General features: G+C 33.9%; 3 protein-coding genes across 7 annotated transcripts in view; 1 reads left to right on the plus strand and 2 right to left on the minus strand.

Annotated features, from left to right (window-relative positions):
* The window catches only part of LOC113391816 (isochorismatase domain-containing protein 1-like), a 456,430-nt gene that overhangs the window by 113,933 nt on the left and 317,167 nt on the right, over positions 1-25,330 (plus strand). The window lies entirely within an intron of this gene.
* Positions 986-11,265, minus strand: LOC135194261 (uncharacterized). The gene is made up of 9 exons (XM_064219575.1): positions 11,085-11,265; positions 9,736-9,943; positions 6,559-6,913; positions 5,554-5,716; positions 5,029-5,168; positions 4,317-4,443; positions 3,516-3,737; positions 2,358-2,528; positions 986-1,443 (listed from the first exon to the last, which is right to left on the minus strand). The coding sequence occupies exons 1-9, from the start codon at positions 11,199-11,201 to the stop codon at positions 1,318-1,320; spliced, it is 1,629 nt and encodes a 542-aa protein (XP_064075645.1). The 5' UTR covers positions 11,202-11,265; the 3' UTR covers positions 986-1,317.
* LOC113391779 (cullin-1) overlaps positions 13,243-25,330 on the minus strand; it is a 42,347-nt gene continuing 30,259 nt past the window's right edge. For all 4 annotated transcript variants that reach the window (XM_026627848.2, XM_026627849.2, XM_026627850.2 and 1 more), the window contains exons 9-21: positions 24,031-24,165; positions 23,538-23,696; positions 23,097-23,226; positions 22,658-22,791; positions 20,986-21,093; positions 20,262-20,333; positions 18,877-19,029; positions 17,808-17,926; positions 16,830-16,950; positions 16,264-16,364; positions 15,561-15,666; positions 14,865-14,978; positions 13,243-13,363 (exon numbers count right to left, since the gene is read on the minus strand). In XM_026627848.2, coding sequence (XP_026483633.1) covers positions 13,283-13,363; positions 14,865-14,978; positions 15,561-15,666; positions 16,264-16,364; positions 16,830-16,950; positions 17,808-17,926; positions 18,877-19,029; positions 20,262-20,333; positions 20,986-21,093; positions 22,658-22,791; positions 23,097-23,226; positions 23,538-23,696; positions 24,031-24,165 — 1,533 coding nt within the window. In that variant the 3' untranslated portion in view covers positions 13,243-13,282. The remainder of the gene's footprint in view (positions 13,364-14,864; positions 14,979-15,560; positions 15,667-16,263; positions 16,365-16,829; positions 16,951-17,807; positions 17,927-18,876; positions 19,030-20,261; positions 20,334-20,985; positions 21,094-22,657; positions 22,792-23,096; positions 23,227-23,537; positions 23,697-24,030; positions 24,166-25,330) is intronic.

A 25,330-nucleotide genomic window follows, 5' to 3' on the forward strand; every position in this document is an offset into this window, starting at 1 on the left:
GTTAGTTTTTGACCCCTTTCCCCCCCTAATATAAGAAAAAATAAGAAGTGGCCGACCCCCTGCTTCCCTGTTTAATATTTATTACGTAAGAATCTAAAGGAGAAAATGAATTTACGTTTAGTTTATTTTACTGTTTATTATTTAACTCATGTAATTTCAAAGGTTCTAAAAGTACGCAACCGAGCGAACCTCAGTAATCGCGCGGTTTCCCGCGTTTTTTCAAATAATTTTATTTTTTTTTGATCTTACGTAAGAATTATCGAAACTCCTTCCCACCCCCTTGTAAGAAAACATAAGACATGGTCGACCCCCTCCCCCTCTAAATCGTCTTACGTAGTAAATGAATGACCCCTTATTATTACAAATTTAAATATTGAATCAGTGTAAATTGTATTAGCATTTTTTTTATAGTTTTTACGTTACAAACAGTTGGTCTAAATCACTATATAAATATTTTCTGTGACGATTGATATACACATACGCACACATATACACTATTTCCCTGACACAATTTCAATTACTCATACATGGAAATAAAACAGTATACAGTTTTAATTCGAAATAAAAATAATAATATGCCAACGAGAGTGTTAACCCTTCTATATTTCGTTATCAATTCTTTGACCGAGAATGTAAATATATCTAAAATTTAAAAACGAAAACTGTTTATTATTTTATCATTTGATATCATTATACTAATAATTGTGCTATAAATCACCTGACTGATAAAAAACATTTCAGAATTTTATACTAGCATTAGACGTTTAAAGATAAATTTTACGATGTGTTCTGACGACGAACATTGCTTTTAAAGGTTTTATAAATTTCGTACATTCATTCATTCATAATTGTTTTTTTTTTTAAATTATTTTCAATATACTGGCTATATTTTAATTTTATTCTTAATTTGAAAATTAGCCGTTAGTAAGTATTTCAATAACAAAACATCCCAAATACTAATATTTTGAAATGACATGAACACAAAATTAAAAAATAATTTATTTAAGAAGTCATTTTGTCTTATTACTAGAAACCGTTTCCAAACTTTAAAAAATACCTCATTTATTAATTTTTTTTTACAATTCATATTAAAATTAATAATATTATTATCGATCTCATAGCAGTCTTAATCACATATCAAATATCATTGACCCCATAGGGATTACATGTTTGAGTAATTTCTATTAAAATATACAATTCTCAACATACAACACTATATAAAAAAAATGGAAAAATTATAGTATTTTTCAGATTCAATTGAAATCAAACTTAATAACCTTTTAAAACCAACGTAAAAAGGACTTTATATGTATAGCATTAGAGTTTACTTTTGGCGGATTTAAACATTTTTCTTAAATCCTTTCTTAATATCTTGCCAGTTTGGGTCTTCGGTATTTCATTTATGAATTTGACTCCACCACGAAGATGCTTAGGATTTGAGAGCTGAAAGGATATTCATAATTACTTTGATGTAACAGGTATTTATTTAGGTAAAGTAACAGCCTGTACACATCCCACTGCTGGGCTAAGGTCTCCTCTTCCTTGTAGGTTAGGTTAGGAGCATTATCTACTGGTTCAATGCAGTTTGGTCAATACTCATGTGACATTTTTTTATTGAAATTAGACACATGCAGCTTTTTTCAAAATGTTTTCCTTCTCCGTTAAGAATATGAAAATTCAACAGTGGTCAATCAATATAATTTTAACACATTTTTGGGTTTGAACTGATAATCATCGGTTAAGATACTTATTTACGCTTACTTGGTGGTAGGGCGTTGTGCAAGCCCGTCTGGGTAGGTACCACCCACTCATTAGTGGACTAACGCCAAATAACAGTACTCTGTATTGTTGTGTTCCGGTTAGTAGGGACATAACATCTTAGTTCCCAAGGTTGGTGGCGCATAGGTGATGTAAGGAATGGTTAATATTTCTTACAGCACCTTTGTCTATGGGCGGTGGTGACCACTTACCATCAGGTGGCCCATATGCTCGTCCGCCAACAAATGCCATAAAAAACGATCCACGTGTTCTAAACACTGAAACATCTCGGCCCTCTCGGCATTTATTTGTAGTAAATACCCATTTCAAGGTCAATTCAAGTTCAGTTATGTATGTAACTTAATATTTAAAGCCATTGGAATCGGTTACAGTTTCATACAACCGTGTTTGCATTTAGACTGATTGTGATTGTCAAAGACAAACACAACAGACAGACACATAGACAATTTTACTATTTTTTAATGATTTAATATATTTCTAATGGTTTCTTTGTGTAATAAGTAAGTTTGTCAGGCAGAGAGTCGCCTGGATATATTAACTGTTCTTCTTACATCAATAAATGGTATATTTCAACATACCCGTTCAGCGACGAAGTCTTGAACATCCTTCTCTGTAAGGGTTTTCCCAGGTTGTAACACGACGAACGCTAGAGGTACCTCCCCAGCGGTTGGATGTGGAATACCTATCACACCAGCGTCTCGGATGTCAGGGTTTTTGAGGAGCACTGCTTCTATTTCTGCTGGTGGTACCTGAAATTCGTTATAATATATTTATTCCTAATATACTAAACCGTTAATCTAGCAAAATTTTAATAGATTTGGCAACTAATGGTTTAGTTAATCTAGAATAGTTTGACCAATAAATTAACACATCAATTCCCAATAATTAATACCAACTATTAAATGAAAATTAATAAAATACTATTTTGAGTATTCTATTAAGTACCTTAACCCCTATGTGACCCCAAATATAGAAATCAACCGGCGTTACTGCAGAACAAGTTTCATAATGATTTTTTTTTGTTTTTCAGGCATATTTGAGGGAAAAAAATATTGAAATAATATCGTTTTCCGTCTCGCATTTTTAAATTTGGACCGATAATTATTGTTTAAATATTAAAAAATATCCAGTGTTTAATCGTTTTTATAAATCAGAAGAAAAAAATAGATTTTAATTGATACTTTTTTTTAATACATTTTTGAAATTGCAATTTAGACTTATTTTGAAAAAATCTAAAAAACGCGATAACTCAAAAATGGTTCACTTTTGCATTATGCATATGGGGGTTCAAATTATCGCAAATAGTCACCCCTATCACCTCCTAACGGGAATAACCCTGTATATAGCCAATGGTCATAATATCGAAGATTGTAATACCTGAATTGCTTGTAAACAATAATTATCAGATAAGATTCAAGCGCTATCTACTTTCAATATTATGAAGTCGAAGAGTTTGTTTGTTTAAACGCGCTCATTTCAGGATCCAAATCATTGATTTGATTTTTAAGTATGATACTTAATATACTTGGTACCTATCAGATATTCCTACCTGCTAACAGAAACCATAAAGGAGACAACATCTTAGCTCCAAAATTGAGTATAGTAACTCTTCGGCGATGTAAGGAACGGTTTCTATTTCTGATAGCACCAATGTTAAAGGGCTGTGGTGTTTTATCATCAGGTGGACAATGAGCTCGCCTGCCTACCTATAATTAAAAAATAACTCTCCAACTCACCTGATATGCTTTGTATTTAATGAGTTCCTTTAATCGATCAACGATGTACAAATATCCTTCTTCGTCATAGTACCCAATGTCACCGGTTTTAATAAAACCTTCATCATCGAAATCATCACGTCTGTCCTTTCCTACATAGCCTTTCATACCCATAATGCTTTTCACGCATATTTCCCCCTTTTCGTTAGGACCAAGAGGCTCTCTCGTTTCTGGGTTCACGACCTGTAATAGCAAACGTCGACAAAATCTATTAAAAGAAATCAACGATTCATAAGTTCACCATTGATATGAGCTGTACGAAAATATTCCGTAATAATGTATACTAATATTATAAATGCAAAAGTAAATCTATCTGTTAAGCTTTCAATTGCTGGGCTAAGGCCTCCTCTCCCTTTGAGGAGAAGGTTAGGAGCATATTTCACCACGATGCTCCAATGCGGGTTGGTGGAATGCACATGTGGCAGAATTTCGTTGAAATTTGACACACACGGGTTTCCTCACGATGTTGTCCTTCACCGCCGAGTACGAGATGAATTATAAACACAAAATAAGCACAGGAAATTTAGTAGTGCTTGGCTGGGTTTAAACCCGAAATCATCGGTTAAGATGTACGCGTTCTAATCAAGCTTTCACGGGAAACGAATTTGACATGACGCAAGTTAGAACCCCAAGGACAGCTAGAACATAGGCTATGTAACACCCAACGCCTGGCGAACAACCCCCAAAACACGATAGAGACCGGGGGCGACAACTAGTTATATATATCGTTACCTTGTTTTAGGTCATAAAAAAAACACTTACCTTAGCAACAGTATGAGAGATTACCGATCCAACACTACCGATTTTGTCTGGATTAAAGTTGACCGAAATAGCAAGAGTCGTTTCTGTCATCCCGTAGCCTTGAAGGATAGCCTGTGCACTCGGAAATCTGAAATTGTTTTTTTATTAAATCCATAAATTCATTGTAATATATGAATTGTGTTATAACATAATTTATACAGGAAACCAAACATACGCTTATTTGATATTATAAAAAAATCTGTAGACGATCCTTAAATTGGCTCTATGATTGCGTTCTTGTGCACTGTCAAAACGGCTGCACAGTTAACAAGTATCTGTTGAGAATGACCGCGAAATAAAACCATCACACCAAAGTTTGTATGTACTAAAAAATACTGGCAAAGTAAAAACTAAAAACCCATAAACTTGGAGGCGTATATGAGCCAAGTAACAGTAAGTGTTAAAGAGTGCTCATAGACATCGGCACCTTAACAAATATAAACCGCCATCGCCAACAAGTCGTCAACCATGGAACCTAAGGTATTATCCCTTATTCCTGTCGTTCCAGTAGTTAATCTGGCTAATTACCTTTCCAACCTGCACTCAACAATACCAAATAATGCTGTTTGGTTGTAGAATACGTGATGAGTATACGATGCAAACCCGGATGGTCTTGCAAAAACCACCAAGTAACTTAAATTAGTCTCCAAGTGATTTAATATGCGATTACTACCTTTGCTTAACAGCCTCCGCGGTTTCTTCATATAAAGGTGCAGCTCCACAGAATATAATTTGGACAGAACTTGTGTCATATTTCAAATTTGATTTGCATAAAGCGATAAGCATTGCAGGCACTACCGCCAACTGGGAAATCTGTTAACAAAAAATCGTGCAGTTCATATATGTTGACGAATTAATTTAATGATATACGTATTTTATTTATAAAAAAAAATACTGAGCTTCCTGGCGTCTCTTGGAAATCTCGGTTGGTCGTTGGTTGCTTTACATTTAATTATATATTCTAACGTTACGATTTAAACATTTTTATCGAATAAAGAATATTTCTTCAATAATAACTCCTTTATCCTTACATTAAAAATGTCTGAACACCTATTGTTATTATGTTTGTTGCAGTTCAGATCAAAACATGGCCTCACAAAGTATAAGACCTTTTTGGTCGGATAATTAGTAAGTCTGCAAAGCCTGGTTAAAACCTATACTACCTATTTAATTATTGACAAAAGTAAAAACATTCTACCTCATATCTTTCAATAGTCTTCAAGTATAATTCCACCTCGAACTTGGGCAGGTAAACTGACGTAACTCCCTTGCAAAAGTTCGCTAAAGTACTGAGAAGTCCCATTGAGTGGTACCATGGTGTGATATTTAATGGCTTCAATGGCGGTAAAACAAAACTAGGGCTGTAAAGAAAGTAAACGTTGAAAAATATTATTTAGTTAATGTATGTGTACGCAAATACAGGGCACTTTTTATTCCTTCACAATCATAGTCTAGAAAGATCCCGGGCTCTCCATTGATTACCTCTAATCGTCTAAGTCCGGGGTATTATTTGACAGACTTATACCGAGAATTCTTGACGGGATCATTCTATAACATATTAGGCCTTGGGACAAACTTTCACATCACATCGCAGATCACAATTTGATTTAGCAGGGCCCCGTTATTTTAGTGGTTAGCTATTGGGTCTGGTGATACTTAAATCCTGGATTGAAGTCACGGCTTGGACTTTGGAAGGTCGTATTTATCTATGCAACGAAATCACGAAAGGCCTCAAATGTCTGAACTCTTTCTGATGTAAGAATACCGAGTGTACTTGTGTTTGGAGACACACTTGTGACATTATATTCAGTTGAGCTATTGATTATGTCTGTCTGTACATAGCGTATCTCATTCAAAATCCCACTCGGTTATTTTAATACAAATATTCCCAAAAATGGTTTATTCAAATGACAACATCCTGTCCAAATTTAAGGAGCAGTCCATTTCTTAAAGAGTTTTCTTTGTGAGACGAATATATTTTGTATATATACGTCTTTATATTAATTATTCTATTGTGTGTGTCATTGCGACTTCTAAACAGCTTGACAAATTTTGATAGAATTTGGTGTGTTTGAGTAGGTATCTTGATGCTACAGATCTGACTACATAGGTGACACTGCTTTCAGGTTCCAGATATCTTTTAAAATAAACAAAAATACTCAGAAGAAAACAGGCAGTTAGAACATATCCAAATAGTACTTACGAGCATAACGTTATGACATTAAGATGGGTCAACATCACTCCCTTCGGCAATCCTGTTGTTCCCGATGAGTATAAAATTAATACTACGTCATTTTGTCCTTCAACATCTACCACTTGGAACTCCTCAAATGTAACGTTACGCGTTATTTTGTAACGCTTAACGTTATTAGTTTTATCGTTATTTGCTATTGCTAAATCTTTGTATAAAATTGTATTTGAAGGACTCTCATCGCCGAATATAAAGATCTGCTTTAAGTGACTGAGGGTTTTGTATATCTTCATATGCGTTTTGTAAGCGAAGGGTGAACAAAATATATATTTCGGTTTTGAAATCGACATAACGTGTTTGAGTTCATCTGAAAATGAAAAACGTTTTTTTTTAAAATAATTAGTAATTATTATTAAGTTGAAGCTTTGGAGATTATTCCACGTCGCCGCTACACTACGGATTGATGGATATATGCGTACTTGTTAAACAAAGTCTTTCAAAATTAAGCATGACATGACTCAAAAAAAAATCACATAAAAATTTAAGAGTAAATGACAGGATTTGACCCCGGAATCTTCTGAAGTAATCCACGCGTTCTATCTACTAAGACTTCTCGGACATAATGGATTATGTCAAGCTTCTTAAATATGAGAGGACGCGTTTACCCAGCAGTGGGACTTTACTGGACAGTACTACTAATTATTATGTATCCCTTATTTCTAATGGCTGACAAGCGGTCTGGTTCTTTTTCGCCCAGAGAATTTATAGAGGATTGTTGAATGCGCTCCGTCTCTAGGAGCGAACCCTTTTAATGTAACATTCTAAGATTCGATTAGCAGCTCATCTGAGGAATTATGAAATAACGATGAACTCAAGCTGGGCTTTTTATAAAATATTTAAAACCAAAATATTGGACCTTAACGGACCTATCAGAGACCAATCAAATATGGTAATTATTATTTCGCAATCCCTCAGGTGAGGTATTAAATTCTCACAAGTGTATCAGTGGTAACCATCTTCACTGACTTGCATAAAACCACCTCGATAAAAACAATCAAATTGTATAACATATTCCAAAGTTCAACGGCTTTATTGTTTGAAAGTCAAATATCAGAACAATGACTACTGATAAATAAAGAGCTATTTAAACAAAGAAATTGTATTATCTTCGATAAAGCAGATATCAACCAAGAATAGTAAGTTATTATAGTCATAAAGGAAACGAAAATATATATATTTTAAGGTTATTTTAATAACTTTGTGCAATATTATCTCTGATAATAATAGATATTATTTATGAATACTTAATCCAATTAAAAAAGTAAATAATGATGTTTGCGATAGTGTAGTTCACCTCACCGCACATTTATTGATGTTTCGGAGGGTAATGAAAGAATTTCGGTACTTTTCTCAACGAACTATACGTTAAAGTTAGTTTAAAAAAAGGTTGACTGACTGGCAAATGTGCCACCTAATGGTGGTTACCACCATAGAAATTGTCATTGTAAAAAATATAAAGAATTCATTACAGCGCCAATATGCCACCAATCTAAGATATTATGATCCTTGGGATTGACAATCACCTTTAAACCGGAACACAGCGAATATTATGTGTTGTTCATTGATGGGAGAATATGTGATGAGTAGGGTGGATCCTACCCCGATAGATTTTCACAAAGCCCTACCACCAATTGAATATATTTATATAGTAGCCTTCTATTATTTGGTTTCAGACTTTTATTCCGACTAAAACGATAAGTTTTAAACTAGAATGACCATCGTTGCAAAACAAGGATATTATTATACAGTTGTTCACCAACTCACTAATCAAAAAACGATTATGACAAAAAACACGACGCGACGGGAGATTATTCAAGGTCGTGATAATTTTGGCTAGACGTTGTCAAATAATTGTTTTGTTACCTACGCCAGCCAAACCAATAGGGTATTTTCGGTAGTGAAACATAAATTATGAATTTTGATAAAAATTAAAATATATGTAGAAATATAATTAAATATTTTTATATAGTCATAAAAGCGCGTTATTAATATACTATATTAAAATTAAAAGTCGTAATCGTTAGTATGTATATCACATGACCTAAAACACAAGCCGCCATGGTGTGATAGACAAAAAACTGTCATTTTAATATCATCTGGCACTTTGATAAACAACTTTTCTGGACTTCTTTTTATTGGGGCTTTGTGGAAGCCCGTCTGGGTAGGTACCATCCACTCATCAGATATTCTACCGCCAAGTAACAGTACTCTGTATCGTTGTGTTCCGGTTAGAAGGGTGAGTGAGCCAGTGTAATCAAAGGCACAAGGGACATAACATCTTAGTTCCCAAGGTTGGTGGCGTATAGGTGATGTAAGGAATGGTTAATATTTCTTACAGCGCCTTTGTCTATGGGCGGTGGTGACCACTTACCATCAGGACCATATGCTCGTCCGCCAGCCAATGCCATAAAAAAAGTTTTAATGCTAGTATTTGTACATTACACTCCAACGACAGTGATTGTAATTCATTATTTTACCAAAAAACACTAAATATTTATAGCTGTTAACGTTGAATGAGTACAGGACGTACATACACGACTGTTTTTTTTAACAATCTGACGTCATCAAAATGACTGACAGCGTGCCGACATATATTTTTTTGTTGGCTTTTTATTAGGAAAATCAACATATTGACGTACTTTTTCAAACATAGTAGATTATATAGTCTTTATTGTTAGGAATATAACAATTTGTAATAATTAGTAAATTTAAACAAATGATTTTTGATTAGAGTACGTCAGAAGGCTACGAGTATTTTAGTGTAGGGTTTATGCTAGATTCTGTAGTAAAAATCAGTATACAGTGTAGTTTGTCGTTACAAAAGACAACAACTTATTAGTGATAATACACCAATGACCTTTGATAATGCAGCGAAGCGAGTTAGGTGTAGGTAACTTGGTGGTAGGGCTTTCTGGTACCACCTAGCCATCGGTTAATGTATCGTCAAACAGCAATCTTAGCATTGGGTATGAGTCAATTTAACTTCAGGTGCAAGGGACATAGCATCTTAGTTTCCAAGGTCGGTGGCGCATTGGCGATGTAAGGAATGCTTAATATTTCTTAAAGCGCCATTGTCTTGGTGGTGACCACTTACCATAACGTACGTAAGTATTTTAGGTATCAACCTACCATTCGTATATCCAACATTAATAGTGGTAACGATAGCTCCCGTGCACGAACTTCCAATCAAAGTACTCCAGAATTCTCTCCGATTTTCTGAACTAATAGCGATCACGTCTCCTTTTTTAACACCTAAGTGTGTGAGGGAGACAGCGAGATTTATAGCTTCCTGTTGAAGTTGATGGTACGTCTGTTGTTCATGTGTAGACCCGTTTATCTAGAGAAGGGTTGAATAAAACAAACTACAATAAACTTAATTAGTTATTTCCGTAATAGCTACAGATGATGATGGTGATGATTGTGGGTTCAAACTCAGATAAGCACCACTGAATTTTCGTGTGCTTAATTAGTGTTTATAATTAATTTCGTGCTTCCTCGACTTCCTTGAAGACAACGTGAGAAAACCTACGTGCGTCTAATTTCAATGAAATTGTATGTGTACGCACCAACCCGTTTTGGAATAGCGTGGTGGAATATGCTGCAAACCTTCTCCTCGAAGGAAGAGGAACCCTTAGCCGAGCAAAGGGACATTTACAGATTGTTTAAAAAAGCTTTATTTAAAAAAGAGTTCATACGAGTCGATATACTTCTACGCTCAATGTGTGATTTTAAAAATTTGAAGCGTTCTCGCTCAATTTTTTTCTTGTTTTTTTGTACTTATATTTTCCGTTCAATATAAATGTTTAATGTAGACCCTCATTCAACCCTTGCGAGCCTCACACAAGTACCTATTACATAAGAGGTAGAATATACATATATAACATATATTAGTGAGTACCTACAACAAAAGTAAACGTAAATACGTTCATAAAATTATTATTAAAGCTTCCTGTTTCACTTAGGTACGGTTAAATTTTATCAAAAATTCATATTAGGGAAGACCATTCCCGTTATCATGATTCATTAAATAATACTGCGATGAGATTATAATAATTACGAAGTTTACAAGAGAGCATAATAGTAAAACCTGTTGATGTTCCAAAGTTTGTCACAGATCTGTTTTCCTAAGGTTTAGAGCATATTTCACGTTATCTACCCACTGGCTTACGTAAATATGTAAACAATAATGTTTAAATAATATAAATATGCAACTATAAAGATCTATCAACTTTGATTGCGGCTAAGATAAATCAAATAAAAAAATTTATAACACGTTTTCTAAGATTTTCTTATAAAATTATGGATGTATTTTGTACGTAACCTTTTTAGAACGAACAAATAATATTTAAATTATCTGTGGTAATATTAAGTCTGTGTATTTAGTTGTTTACCATTTGCACAGCGAAACAACAAAACGATCAGAATATTAACATTAGTTACTACGTTTCAAACATTTCGTAATATAAATTAGCACTTACCAACGCGATTTTATCATTATTTTCATTTATTTTTTTTAACATAAATTCACCAAAGTTTATATTGGCCGGTATCAAGCGATCTGATGGACCGTAAATGTATTTTGGATTTTTAAGCATTGTCAAAATGGTCTGGATAACACGGCGTCGCAATTCGCACTGACGTTTTACTGGTTGATATTCAATGACGGACTGGATTCGTTTGGCCGACTCGTAGCTGTCTGGTCCATACGATTGCAACCGGTGATTATAGCACGATCATGCGATATAATTAACATTGTTTTATTACACAATATTATGATTTAATACTGTAAATAATTTCAATTTAGTTTTACAAATATCATATGAAGCTGATATGTGTATATTTGTTTTTTTTTTACGTCTTATATTATCACGTTCTATGTTAGAGGTCAACAACATTGATCCAAAATAAAACACGTCTAGACTACTTCTATATCTGAATCTGTATGTTCAATCGTTGAATGTCTGTATTGAAAGTATTGGTCCATATCGGCGGATATACGTCAAATGAACGTATTTGAATTAGATTGATTTTTTTTTTCTCGGTAATGATTACCGGATACCGGAAAACTTACAACAAATATGTTAACCTACATCATATATTGAATTTCTTCTACTATATGGAACGTAGGCACCTTCTGAAATTGTCAATTTAAGCTTTACTTCCTCATAAGCACAAGTTGTTTTTATTTATATTAGAATTCAAAGTATCAAAATTCTAATGGAACCTTTATCTTAGCTATGAAGAATTTTTACTAATTTAACGTAATCAATACGCGTTAATCGCGTTGGAACTTCTCTCTCGCGTAATACTCGTAAATCAGTTCTAATAATAATTAATATGAGATGTTGTGCTAAACGGACCTGCGAGCACAGGAGATGTGAGGTTTATCGTTAACGCTCAATCGAGCAAGGCGTATCTCCTCCTATTAATGTGAATGTTCTATATAAATCAGCAGTTTGTCTTTTTTTCATAATTTTCAGTTGTTTTTTTTTTCATAGATTTGTATCAATGTCCATTTTAAAGAATTATTAATACTATACCCCTAAGTCTAAAGCTTGTGCTGGGAGTGAGGACGATAATAACCATAGAGCTCAGGATAGAACCTTTTCTTTGGCGGCAAGTAAATCATTCGAAGTTTTCGTATATCAATAAAAAATAATAAATCCAGTAATGTTAAGTCAATGACTTATACTCCTGTCAATAGTTAAGTCATTTTCTGTACTGTTGAGTCCTATGGAGACTGTTTGACTAGTCACGTTACATAGTAGAATTCAATAATTATTTCAAAGCATTCGACCACATCTCACAAGGAAAATAATTGTAATGTTTCTTTTTACACTGTGATTTACAGCTGATAGTGATAAAGATAGATCATAAGCTGTTTTAAGTATAGAATTCACGTTTAGTTTTGTACCAATAACATCAGGTGTACTACAAGGCTCTCTTCTCGGACCCTTATTTTTTAACGTTTTTATAAATGATGCAATTGATATCATAATAATTTTAAGTTTTGCTATGTGTCGATACCGTGAAAGAATTAAATATTATAAAGATTGCAAAATTACAAGAGAGTTTAAAGACTATCTTGATAATTATTAATGTAATGTTACCTACAAGTAAAAATGACGATTATATCATAAACCCCATATTTGAAATACAATTCGTAAACAAATTTACGCTTGATAAGCACATTGATAAAATAACTACATATAGTATATTTGGATTTATATGTCGATAAGAAAACTTAAAAATAACAATTTGATTATTTTGTGTAATGCTTTTATTTCCATATCTATACAGAATGTGTATATTTTTATTTCATTTAGGTAGACGTACTGGCCAATACTAAATGGTTACCACCAGGTGGTATCAGATAACCCAATTTGCCGATACACCTTCATTAAAAAACAAGTACTAGATAATAAATTCAACAATCATGTGCTTGCAAAATTTAACCTTTTTGAACTCATACAAACTGATTACGGACAAGTCAAACTACAATTGGATCCTTTTGAAGTCCCTCGAAAGGCCGGTTTTTATCATGGGCGTAGGGTTGTCACTTTTGTTTATTAAGTTATCTAGAATAGGGGAATCGATTAGATTTGATCGAATTGTACATAAAATAAAACTCAGCCGTAGATAATAGTTATAGTTTATTTATTATGCGGTTAGGCGATCACGCTAAATAACTGTATGTGTCCTTCTCCCCCTCGGTGCGCTCTAAGTATTCCTTTTCTATCAAAATATCGATACATTTCTGAAACAAATAATAAGATAATATATAATATAAATCATGACAGTGAAACTTAAACTTCTCGAAGGTTTGGTTTCAGACACACAGAAGTAGATTCAAACTGAAAGATAAACCATTTCAAGTACTTTTTTATATACATAGTCGGTTCCAATGGAAGAAGTAAACATTAATACACTATTATTATAACTTAGACCTTGATATGTGGTTTCATTGGAAATATTTAAACAATCTGTCATATTTCGTTAAAGAAATGGCGTCTTGTATGTCTCTGGTGTCTGTATGTAACTGCCGCGTTGCTTGTTTAGGCCCCTATATCGGGCCGATAAAAAGTGACCCGATTTTTCTGACAAAAAATCCTCAGTAACAATCTGAAATTTGTTAGTGTGTACATATCCGTGTCAGGGAAAGCACGCTAAAGCCTTACGAATGAACTATTTTCTGATCGAGTTTCACCAAATAAATATCCCGTTTTAAATACTGATAGTAAGATTTTCTGATCGTATCGAATTTGCCATTGGATATTGATTTCCACTTGTGCACAATGATATAGCTCGTGTATTTGGCCGGCCTCCTCTGAGAAAACGATCAGGACGACATTACTAATTTAAGTAGTTCTTGAAATTTTGTAAGTAGAGCCGTTAGCAGGTGACTTGGAATATGCACACTTGCGATTAGTTATAATAAATTTTAATATACATATTTATAATTAGCTAAAGATTTACTATGATAAGACAAACAATGCCTTCATACATAAAATCCGACTTTTGTTCCCACAACTGTATTTTAGTCAATAAGTCTTTCCAAAATAGTTTTTATTATTTAATAAGTGAATAATCCTTATACTAGTGGTAGCTATTTATTAAGAATCAAGAAACAAATATATTTAATCTTTATCATAGTATACATAAAGATTATTTCAAACGAAGTAGGAATATAGATAAACAAACCTTAGATTTACGTATTTCATGCGATTTGCTAATAACACAGCTATGTTGTGCTCTACTAAGAGTTATAATATGTAATTTTACTCCCAAAATACCGATAACAGTTGCGTCGACGTTAAAAATGCACCATTTTTTCGCAAATCTATAGTGAATATCATACATAGATTAATCAAGCTCTCGACCAATGATATCGCGTCAATTTACTGTCAAATATTGTTTATTTGGCTTTTTTCCTCTTATGGTTGGAATAGAGTATAGCATATTTAAGGTTGGGATTCTCTAGTAAGCATAATACAAACTCGCATCAGAGGAAGCCACTCTTACATAACATAGTGTGTTATATAATATATATATAGTTTAGAAAAGATAATTGAAATGAATGATGAATTCAAATTGACGATGAAGAAAGTGTGAAAATGCATGTGTTCGTGTGTGGCGAGTGTGATGTATGTGTGTATGTGTGGTTATTCACACATAGATTGGACAAAAGACCTGAATTTAATAGGAGCGGGTTTTGTCAATCGTATATTTAAAAAAAAAAAAAACACATTATATTTCACCTTTATGACCGGCACTCTCGGTTTGAATCGCGAAGACAGCTGGTTCAGTACCTCCACGACGAGGTGTTGATGTTTTAAAGTCTTCCTCGTCTTCATAATCCTCACTATGGCAGCCTGTCGGACGAAAGAACACTTTAATATACTTATATCAGCTTTATAACTAATTATATTTATAACGCTTCCCGGATTCGAGTATGTTTTATATATTATGATGACTATTTATGAGCTGAGACGGTCCGGTAGCTACAGCATAACTTAAGCAATCACCATTTAGATTTCAAATGCTCAATTTCAATTTTAATTAATACTCTTTAAATTTATATCTTTTCTCAAGGACTATTGCGTCAGAGTCTTTTTGTTTGTTTTAATTATTTGATATTTATTGATCTCCTAACATAATTAACTAATATTATAACTGTGATATATGCATCTTATTTCCCAAGTTATGCACCGCTAACCGATTTAAGAATATTTCTTACAGCGCCATTGTCTATGGGCGGTAGCCCCTTACCATCAGGTAGCCCGTGTGCTCGTCCTATATGATATAAAAAAAGCACATCTCATACTCGACGGAACAAAACATCGTGGGGAAACCGGCACGTGTCATGCTGCGTGTCTATCCCGTACTGGTGCGGTGTAATTATTTGCAATCCTACTACAGGACATTAATTACACGTTTTCCCTCCTCCCTCTAACCTGTATGAGCATCTTGCGGTCCTCCTCGATGTGCTTGTGCGTCGCCTCCTGTTCTACTTTCAGTTCTGTTTTCAGTGGTATATTTATGTTCACTCGGAGTTTTTTGCTGCAAAAAAAAATTATAATTATTAATACTTTAGTTCATTTATTTATCAATATAATTTAAAAAACATTAACTTTTTCTAATATTATGCATTTTACCACCAAAAATGATATCTATGATGTCCCTTAAGTAAGTAATTCTACTGAGTCGTAGGTAATATTCTTTGGCGATACCAAATCAGACAGATCTGCACAAAGCCTAACCACGTTAAAGTAACAATTCTGTTAAATATTTTCTGTAAAATTTCATGAAGTTTTTAGTATTGTATCTGTGTGTGTTTTGCAAGTCTTTGAATGTTTATATGTACGTATATACACAAGTATATAAAGTTTCTACAGAGTCGTACAATATATTGATAACAATATAGAATTACAACATTAACCCCGAAACAAATACCACTTTTTTATGTTAAAGGCAGACCAAATCTCGATCGATCGATAAATTCATTTTTTCTTGTCATGGATTTTGATAGTTATTGATCTTTTTCAGGAGACTTAAATCTCGTGCTTAGATTGATACATTATGAGCAACAACTGACTAAAAAAATTCTTATCTCAATATTAATATAAGATTCGTAATAATATATCAAACAATACTTACTTTTTATATCCTAAATACAGTTCGACGACCGACGACTCCATAAGCTCGGATTCGTCGTCTTGACAGACGAGTAACTTCGCCTTCAGCAGGATTTGTAGAACCTGAGAATAATTACATAAATATTAAAATCACATATTCTACTTTCGAACAGCAGTACTTAGTATTGTTTTGAAGGGTGAGTGAGTTCCCAAGGTCGGTTGGGCATTGGCGTTGTAAGGAATGGATGATATATCTCATAGTGCGAATATGTATGGGTCGTTTTGACAAATTAGAATCAGGCGACCAGTGTGCCTGTTCGCCTGTATTATTTAAAAAAAAAATAGTAACAAAGCAAAATTAAGAAAACGAAAATACAGTATCCATAGTTAATTTTTAATTATGGTTCATTTAAACTCACATAGAATGACATTGGATGCCAAACTACATACTTAATTAAATTGACTATGAATTTAAATAATGGTTTTTTTTTTTTTAATTCAAGATCAATGAGAAATAAAATGTATACTGAAAGGGTAAATCTCAAATTCTTTCTATTCAAAATTCCCTTACGACGCGGGCCTCCATACCTGTATGAGGAAGTCCCCCTTGATCCCGGTGTGATGTTCCAGCTGGCGCACACTCCAGGACGTGTTGTCGTTGTACTGCAGCAGCACCGCCATTTGGAACGTACTCGCTTGTAATGTGTATCTGTGAATATAAGACAATATTATTAACTAATTATTTATTTTAAAAATATTAATAACCTGTCACTAAGACCATAAACCACTTTTGTTTTATGAATACATATTAATAATTCATAAGGCTTTAATTCATACAAAATTAAAAATAATTTAATTGGTTGTTCTAAATATTACCAAATCTATGCAAAAGACAATATAAACGATTTAACACATTTTATTGTTGAATACAGGACACACCTGTGAATGTTTCAATCTGGCATGGATAGACAAATTAAAAAAAAAAAAACAAGGAAAAGCTAAATAAAAAAAACTTATCATTAAGATGAGAACCCGGCCAAGTTTGTCAAGGGTGCAATTTATTATTAAAGGATGATATGATATGATATGATATAAATATAATTTACACCCACTTTATAGTACTCAGGAACAATGTAGCTTTCTACCAGTGAAAACATCTTTAGAATTAGATGTTTGGTTCCGAAAATTACCTCTCATACGAACAAACCTTGACTTATTCATTTTTAAGGTAAATAAAAACACGTATTATTATAACTGTTATGTGTTAAACATTTTAATTATATAACAAATAAAAATGTATACTTAAGATCAACTTAACTATATAAAGTAGTTGAAAGTGAAACTGCGCCACTATAATCTGTCTGTCTATAGTTGATTGGATCGCTCCAAGAAAAAAATCTAATCATTTTCTATTTTTAATATTTCTTACTTCACAAAATATAATTTGATTTTTTTTTTTAATTTAAATTGTTATACTTTACTTCAGTTACACAGTCATAATATTTAATGTATTCAAATCACACTATTTGCATAGGTAAATTAAAAAAAAAAATTAAATAAACTCACCTGTTCTTAAAACAATTGGTCACGAGTTCACCCTTACTCATATTGTAAAGCCAATTCAGTTTTCTGCCCGAGTGTTGAGATGAATAGAACGTTGTGAATCTGTGTACCGAACGCTCCAACTGTTGACAAACAAGTAATAAAAATTAATAAAGAAAGACAACCTCAAATATCCCAAACTTGGACGAAGAACATTAAAATTGAATCAAACCTTGAAATTGGTGCTAATAGGAAATACACTCAAGATCGAGCACACCGATATCTACTATCAATGTATCTCTAAAGTTGCGGCCACACTTGACCAACGCATCGGTTGCCTAAAAGTCAAGTAAAGAATAAACACGGAAAAGTGTAGTTCGTTGTTGTCTGCCATTTTTATAGTGTAACAGAAATTTCAGCTTCATTACATAGTACAAAACAAAGTCGCTTACCGCTGTCTGTCTCTAATCTTTAAAATTACACAACTGATTTTGATGCGGTTTTTTTAAATGGATAGATTGATTCAAGATGAAGGTTTATATGTATAATACATGCACAATATAGTAGAGAAACACTGATAATTTTAGAGGTTTCCAAGGTGATGTCGTAAATGAACACATTTTTTTCGCTTACATTGCAAATGCTGGCTGAAGTACCTTAAATACATATGCATTTAATATAGATCAATACGGCCCTTTACAGCATGTAATTTAAATGAATATTTTCGAAGATAATACAGATTTAAAACGCAGGGACATAGCGGTTCGTATTGTCTAACGACTGAAAAACTGTGAACGTTGTCTTAAGTAAGTATATTTAGTGGCAGCATTGCACCCGTGCGAAGCCGGGGCGGGTCGCCAGTTAGTTAGAAGCTATATTTGTTTAAATTCGATTTTAGCAGACTTTCCAGAGAGTGATCATGTCTATGGTCTAATTTATTTTTCTTTAAGCGAATCTGTCAACGCCCTAACATTTTTATAAGATATAAATAATTACTTTTACTATTACTTAATACATAATATATATCTAAAGCAACTTCGTTCCAAACATATAGCGTTTTTTATTTCAATTTTTAAATATATATATATTTTACCTCAGTTGGTAACTGGAAGCTGGAGGATTGCTGGAAAGGCCAGGAACCAGACGATAGAACTTGAATGCTGAAGTCAATATGCAGAGGTTGTTCGGAGCTGTTGGCCATGTGCTTGCGGAAGTTCTCGTTTAAGTCTTTTGATACACCAATATCCTGGATACGAAATAAAAGAATAACTAAATATAAAATGATACATCAAGAAATTAGTACAAGATTTTAAAACATTATATTATAATTATAATAATAACAGCCTTTATTCCTAAACATGGGGTTACAAGATGTCCCTAAATTTGTTGTGCCTTTTGGCATGGGCCTCCTCCAATTCCTTCCAATGGGTCCTGTCCCTTGCTACTCTAATCCAGAATGGTCCCGCTGTCTGTATCAAATCATCTTCCCATCTCCTGACTTGACGACCCCTACTTCTTTTGCCGTTTCTCGGTTGCCAGAGGGGACTTGCTTACTCCATTTGTTAATGGGGTGGCGTAGCATTAGTAGAATTTTAATTACCTAAATTTAAATATTAAAGTACTTTTCTATCTGACGGGAGCATTGTCTTTCTCTTACCTAATTAGAAAGTTCTAAATATATTTCTATGTACTGTATATATATATACAGTACATAGAAATGCTTTGAAAACGTTACATGCTAAGTTTAAAACAGAAATAAATTTCACTTAAAATGAAAAACACAAACACGGATTTTCTATTTTCATTTAATATAGGTAAGCATACTGGCAAATGGACCGAATGATAATTCATTAATGTGTAACAGTCCCCAGTGTCCATAGACAATACAACTGTAAAAAATATAAACCATACCTCACATTGTCACAACCACCAAACTTGAGAACTAACATGTAATATCTCTTGTGCCAATAATTACACTGTCTAACTCACTATTCCAACTGGAGCACAACTACGCTAAGTATTACTGTTTGGCGGCAGAATATGTGAGCTGGTGATACCTACCCAAACAGGCTTGTACAAAGCCCTATCACGAAATAACCATGGTTATAAAACATAACGATATTATTATACCATCCTTCCACCAACAACATAAACAGCCTGTAAGTTTCCCAACGCTGAGCTAAGGCCTCCTCTCCCTTTGAGGAGGCTTGGACCATATTCCACCACGCTGTTCTAATGCGGGCTGGTGGATACACATGTGGCATAATTTCATTGAAATTAAACACATGCAGGTTACGTCACGATGTTTTCCTTCACCGCCGAGCACGAGATGAATTATAAACATAAATTAAACACATTAAAATTCAGTGATGCTTGTCTGGCTTTGAACCCGCAATCATCGGTTAAGATGCACGCGTTCTAACCACTGGGCCATCTCAGCTCTTACCACCAAGTATTTAATTAAATAACAAAACTAACCTGGAACATCCTTTGTAACTTGCTCGTGTATTCGAAACCACACGCTTGCTTCAGTTTTGAGATCATCGAGGCCTGGAAATGATAATAATGATTTTATTAAAAAAACGAAACACATACAAAAATAGACTATCATTTTATATCTTAAGTTTAAGTAAAAATTGTATGACGCAATATATAGTTGCAGTATCGTTTTAATAATTTGCCAGTTAAGATTCTCATTGGACCGCACACCACTTGTATCCTGTTTAGTGCCGTGAATAAGGTGAGGCTATGGTAAGCTAAGCTAAATAAAAAAAAGCAAGCATCTATTAAATTCACGTTATTTATACTAATATAATAAACGCGAAAGTAATTCCGTCTGTCTGTTGCTCTTTTACGGCCAAATAACTTAACCGATTGTATGAAGCAAGTTTGAACTCCAAGAGAGGACACAGGCTATATTTACATACATAGCACTCGACGACCAACCCCAAATAAGCGAGTAATGTCGCGGGCAACAACCAGTATAACATATAATAATTTGATCAATAGTACCGGTAAAATTAAACAAAGTTTACCTTTTCAATTTATTTTTTAAAGTTGATATTTCCAAACAGTCCTAGCAGATATTTACTTTATAAGATATCTATTTATGTACGAAATTCCATCATTCTAGACTGAGTAGTTCTAGCTGTGCTTTGATATTGACCAGAACAAATGATTTAAATAGTAAGTATCATCCTACCTCAGCATCATCACTGGCTGACATGTGTTGGACGAGTCGTTTGGCTAGCATCTTGCTGTAGAACTTCTGGAAGACATCTTTATCCTCAATGTACTTGAACACTACCATCTGTAAATAAAATTATAACTTTATTACTGAGTCGGAAATGAAAAAGTGTGTGCGTAAACTCAGTCAAACCGAGACAACCAGAGAGAGATCAGTCAAAAATTATTGAAAATAAAGTTCAATAATTTTTAACTTTGCCGTTGCACAAATTCAAATCATTTGTAAAACAATACATTGGTAAAGAAGGCATATCATTCGATACTAGATTACATTGGTGGATAAAAAAGCGAGGAGTTAATGCTTGTTGATTTCCAGACAGGATATATAACATACATATATAATTGTATTTAACTAACATGACTGTATTTTTAGATGTTGAAAAAGAGTAACTACTGAGTTTCTTGCCGGTTCTTCTCGGTATAATCTACATTCCGAACCGGTGGTAGCTTTACTTAATATAGTTTATTAAATAACGATTCAAAAGTGCTTGTAAAGGCCTACTTGAATAAAGTATATTATGATTTTGATTTTTATTGGATTCTACTTTTTCTTGTAAATACGTATATCAGCTATTCCAATGGTAGGAGTAAGATCTCTTTCGCTAATATCTATGCTATACTGTGCACTGCAAACAGTTCTTGATTAATATATCATTATTTATACACAAATAGTGTTTTATTATAAACTCTCACTAATCACTCAACTAAATTTAGTTTTAATTATATAAGAAGTACTGAGTCAAAGTCAAAGTCAAAAATCTTTATTCAATATAGAAGTGTTTACACTTGCTTATTGATTGTCAAAAATCTACCACCGGTTCGGAATTTAGCACCTCGGACCTGAGAAGAACCGGTGAAAGAAACTCAGCGGGATATTTTTTTTTTTTTTTTAACCATTTTCCATGTACAATGATAATTATATTTTAGTTATTTGAAACAGCCTGGAGCTTATATTTAAAATAAATAAAGCATGGACATAGTATTTATGGGTGTCTAGGCAGGATATCGCTACCTCAGAGCAACAGTGGTACATTTACAAAACATACTAACTCACATATCCCACTGTTTAACTGAAATATAATGAAAAATCATCGTGTTACACCAGGATATCTTTTATTGGCAGACCAACTATTGCACTGAAATCTACATCTGCAATATACTTGAACACCATCATAACCTTAAAGCACAAAAAATGAAAATCTCACTGTTGCTCTGAGATATAAAAATTAAACTATATATATATAAAAATGTAATTGTCCTTTACTGACATATAAGTACTGAGTTTATTGTCGGATCTTCTCGGAAAACTGTAATATGACGACTCAAAAGTGCTTTTATGAGCCTACTTGAATGAGGAATATTTTGATTTTGATTAAATTTGTACAATACAATTCTCTTCGGTTCTGAAAACATGTTAGCCGACATTAAAAACGCCGTTTATTCACCGAATTCAGACCAAGAGGACTTCACGTCAATTCATGGTCAAAATGGTTAATATATCTAAACTCATACTATTGCAATTGGCATTAGACCAGAGCCAGTTAGCCTATTTGGTTTATAAGACACACGCAAGCAATGCGTACACGCCCTATTTATATATCTACATAGGTTCGAATCGGAAAACTCACAACTTGGTTAAGTGTGTCCTCGAGCTCTGCTTCTTCGGGATTCTTGCTCGACTTCTTCAAAAGCAGATCACAGTATTTGGCCAATAGTTCTGGACTCTTCGATGAGGAATTAGCCGCCTTCGTTACAGCATTACCTGAAATATTATAATTGTAAAAGTATAACATTATTTTACTCAGACTTATATGACTTAGCAACTATCTTATAGACTGTTACATAGTGTTATGGAATGTGTATACATATATTAAAAATGTTTTTTTCTGTTCAGAGGCTTGAAACACTTTTGCACAACACGGTTAAACTATATAGGTCCAAGTTTGTATGAAAAGATACTGGTTTTCTTGATGATATAATTAAAAAAATACAAATCTGAATTTAAAGTTTACTAGTAACGAAATGTTTAAAAAACTCTTAAGTTCAATAATTATATATAATACTCACTATTTATGAACCTTCCACAGGCTTTGTCCAAGGCGGCCACGAAGCCAGAGTCATTGTTGAAGGCGACCAGAACTAACGCATTGTACTTCTTGTGGACCTCTAAGATCGTAGACACATACACTTTAGGATCCTGGAATATGATGATACTCTGTTTAAATACGCTTAAATTTAGATCATTTAATGAACCTTAGATTTATTTACTATTTATTTTATAATAATTATGGCGCCAATTAGTAATTATTTTATATTAAACTATATTTTTATACACAGCGCCCGTTTAGTTGGTCGGGAAAGTTATTCAGTGTTTCTAACGGGTAACTCAGTTACAACATGAAATTTTGGCAGAATTAAATGACTCTGACGTCTGATAGTTAGAGTTCCTTCCCGTTGGGAATATCCGTCGTGATCGCAGTCGACCGTATGTAATTGCAAAGCACTCACGGAGTGGGCGCAGTCGCCGCACTTGTCGATGGCGGCGAGGCCCTGCGCGTGGATGTGCTGCTCCAGCAGGCGGCGCAGCTCCACCAGCCCGTCGGGGATGCGCGCCACGAGGCTGTACATGCGGCCCAGGTCGGCGTTCTTGTCCGCGTCCAGGAGTTTCTGCGGGGGGGCGATAGTGTCGTATATTATCTCAAGAGAGCAACCGAGTCACAGAACATCCTACAGTGATGACGTTTTATTTGGAAGTTCCTTAAAGTAATCACAATTACAGTATACGAATTTGAAGCATTCTAGAAAGCTTGATTTTAGATTTGCATATCTACGGTCTCTCCTATGAATAGTAGAAGTTGTTATTGAAGAAAGTTTTGAAGTCACTCAGTGTACATACATTTTCAACTCAATCAGTTAAGTGGAATTTGTTTTGAAATTGAGTTGCAAGATTTTTTTCCCGCCATTCACACGAAATAATTAAACTAAGTAAAAAAAATCGTACCTGGAATTCTGCGTGGAATATCTCGAGGTGTTTCTCGATGAGCACTCGGTCACAAGTCTTGGCAAGTCGCTCCATGGTGGTCTCGTGCAAGTAAACCTGCACGCGACGCTGTTCCTCCTGCAGACGCTGCTCCGCCTGGAACAAACACACACACATATTATCTATAAAAATATAAATTGTATATTGCTTTCACTAGCAAAATTTAAACTATAAAACATAAAGAAACTGGAAGGAAATCTTTGTTCGTTGGTGCACAAGAAAAAATTTAAGAAAATTTTGAATGGAGCGCTGCATCCTTCAATCTTCAAGTATACTAATGTGCAGTTCTTACTTATCAAATGGCTTTTGTACCTGAGAGATCATTTTTGAGTTACGAGTGAAGAGCCCTTAAAATTAGCCTACAATCCTAAGTCTTTGAAATCACAAACATACTAAAAACTAAAAAAAATATTAAAGTCATGAACTTCTTCGGGATTAAAAAAAACTTTTGTATCATTTTCCGAATTTATCGTACGTCGACGCACGCGCACGCATAAACCTAGCCGCATTGACATCGACACATTTCACAATAATTGTATTCAATTCAGAAGCAATATACATCTTCTTTTCCCTGCTCGTGTACCAATCTATTTGGGGGGGGGGGGGCAGCATGTCTTTTCCTTCCATTCTCCTCTATTATTCATCTGATCGTTCATTCATCTCTTAGGTTAGATTAAATTAGATCATCATCATCATCATCATCTCATCGGTAATCTAAGTAAAAACATACACCGGTTCGGAAAAGTATATACACCTGAGAAGAACTGGCGAAAGAATATCAACGAGTTTAAACCTGATGATTTATCATAACAAATACGCGTGACGTCATAATACCTCAATCTGTTATGAAGGATTTCTTGTTTACTATTTTGCAGTAACGATTTAAATTTAAACACACACCTGTAACAAAATACATATATCAGAGGTTCTCAAACTTTATGACGTCAGGGAACAATACACTTTGCGCGCGACACACTTCTTATAGATCAATAAGCGTCAAAAGAAATTTCAAGACCGCAAATAGAAAATGAAGTAAGCTCACGTGTCCAGGTAAGAACTGATATCACATTACTTGTGTATAATATTGTGTAACCCTTATTTTGGTGTTATTATAACTGGTGTCACTTGACGTGGCATATTTGAGTGTCTGTGTTCTTCGGTTGACGGTTTGAGTACCACTGAGACAGGTAGACATTTGCTCGTATGACATATTGCTTGGGTCAGACAGGTATTATCATAATTTTTTTTATGTATTCTGTCG

Source organism: Vanessa tameamea, chromosome 28, assembly GCF_037043105.1.
Source record: "Vanessa tameamea isolate UH-Manoa-2023 chromosome 28, ilVanTame1 primary haplotype, whole genome shotgun sequence".
In the NCBI taxonomy this organism is placed as follows: Eukaryota; Metazoa; Arthropoda; class Insecta; order Lepidoptera; family Nymphalidae; genus Vanessa; species Vanessa tameamea.

Excerpts from the sequence above, each read along its gene's own strand:
- LOC135194261 (XM_064219575.1), bottom strand. The coding sequence starts at position 11,201 with ATGCTTAAAAATCCAAAATACATTTACGGTCCATCAGATCGCTTGATA. Across the intron at positions 5,717-6,558 it reads AATGTCATAACGTTATGCTC|CCCTAGTTTTGTTTTACCGC; the intron begins GTAAGTACTATT and ends CTTTCTTTACAG. Across the intron at positions 4,444-5,028 it reads GCGGAGGCTGTTAAGCAAAG|ATTTCCGAGTGCACAGGCTA; the intron begins GTAGTAATCGCA and ends AAACAATTTCAG.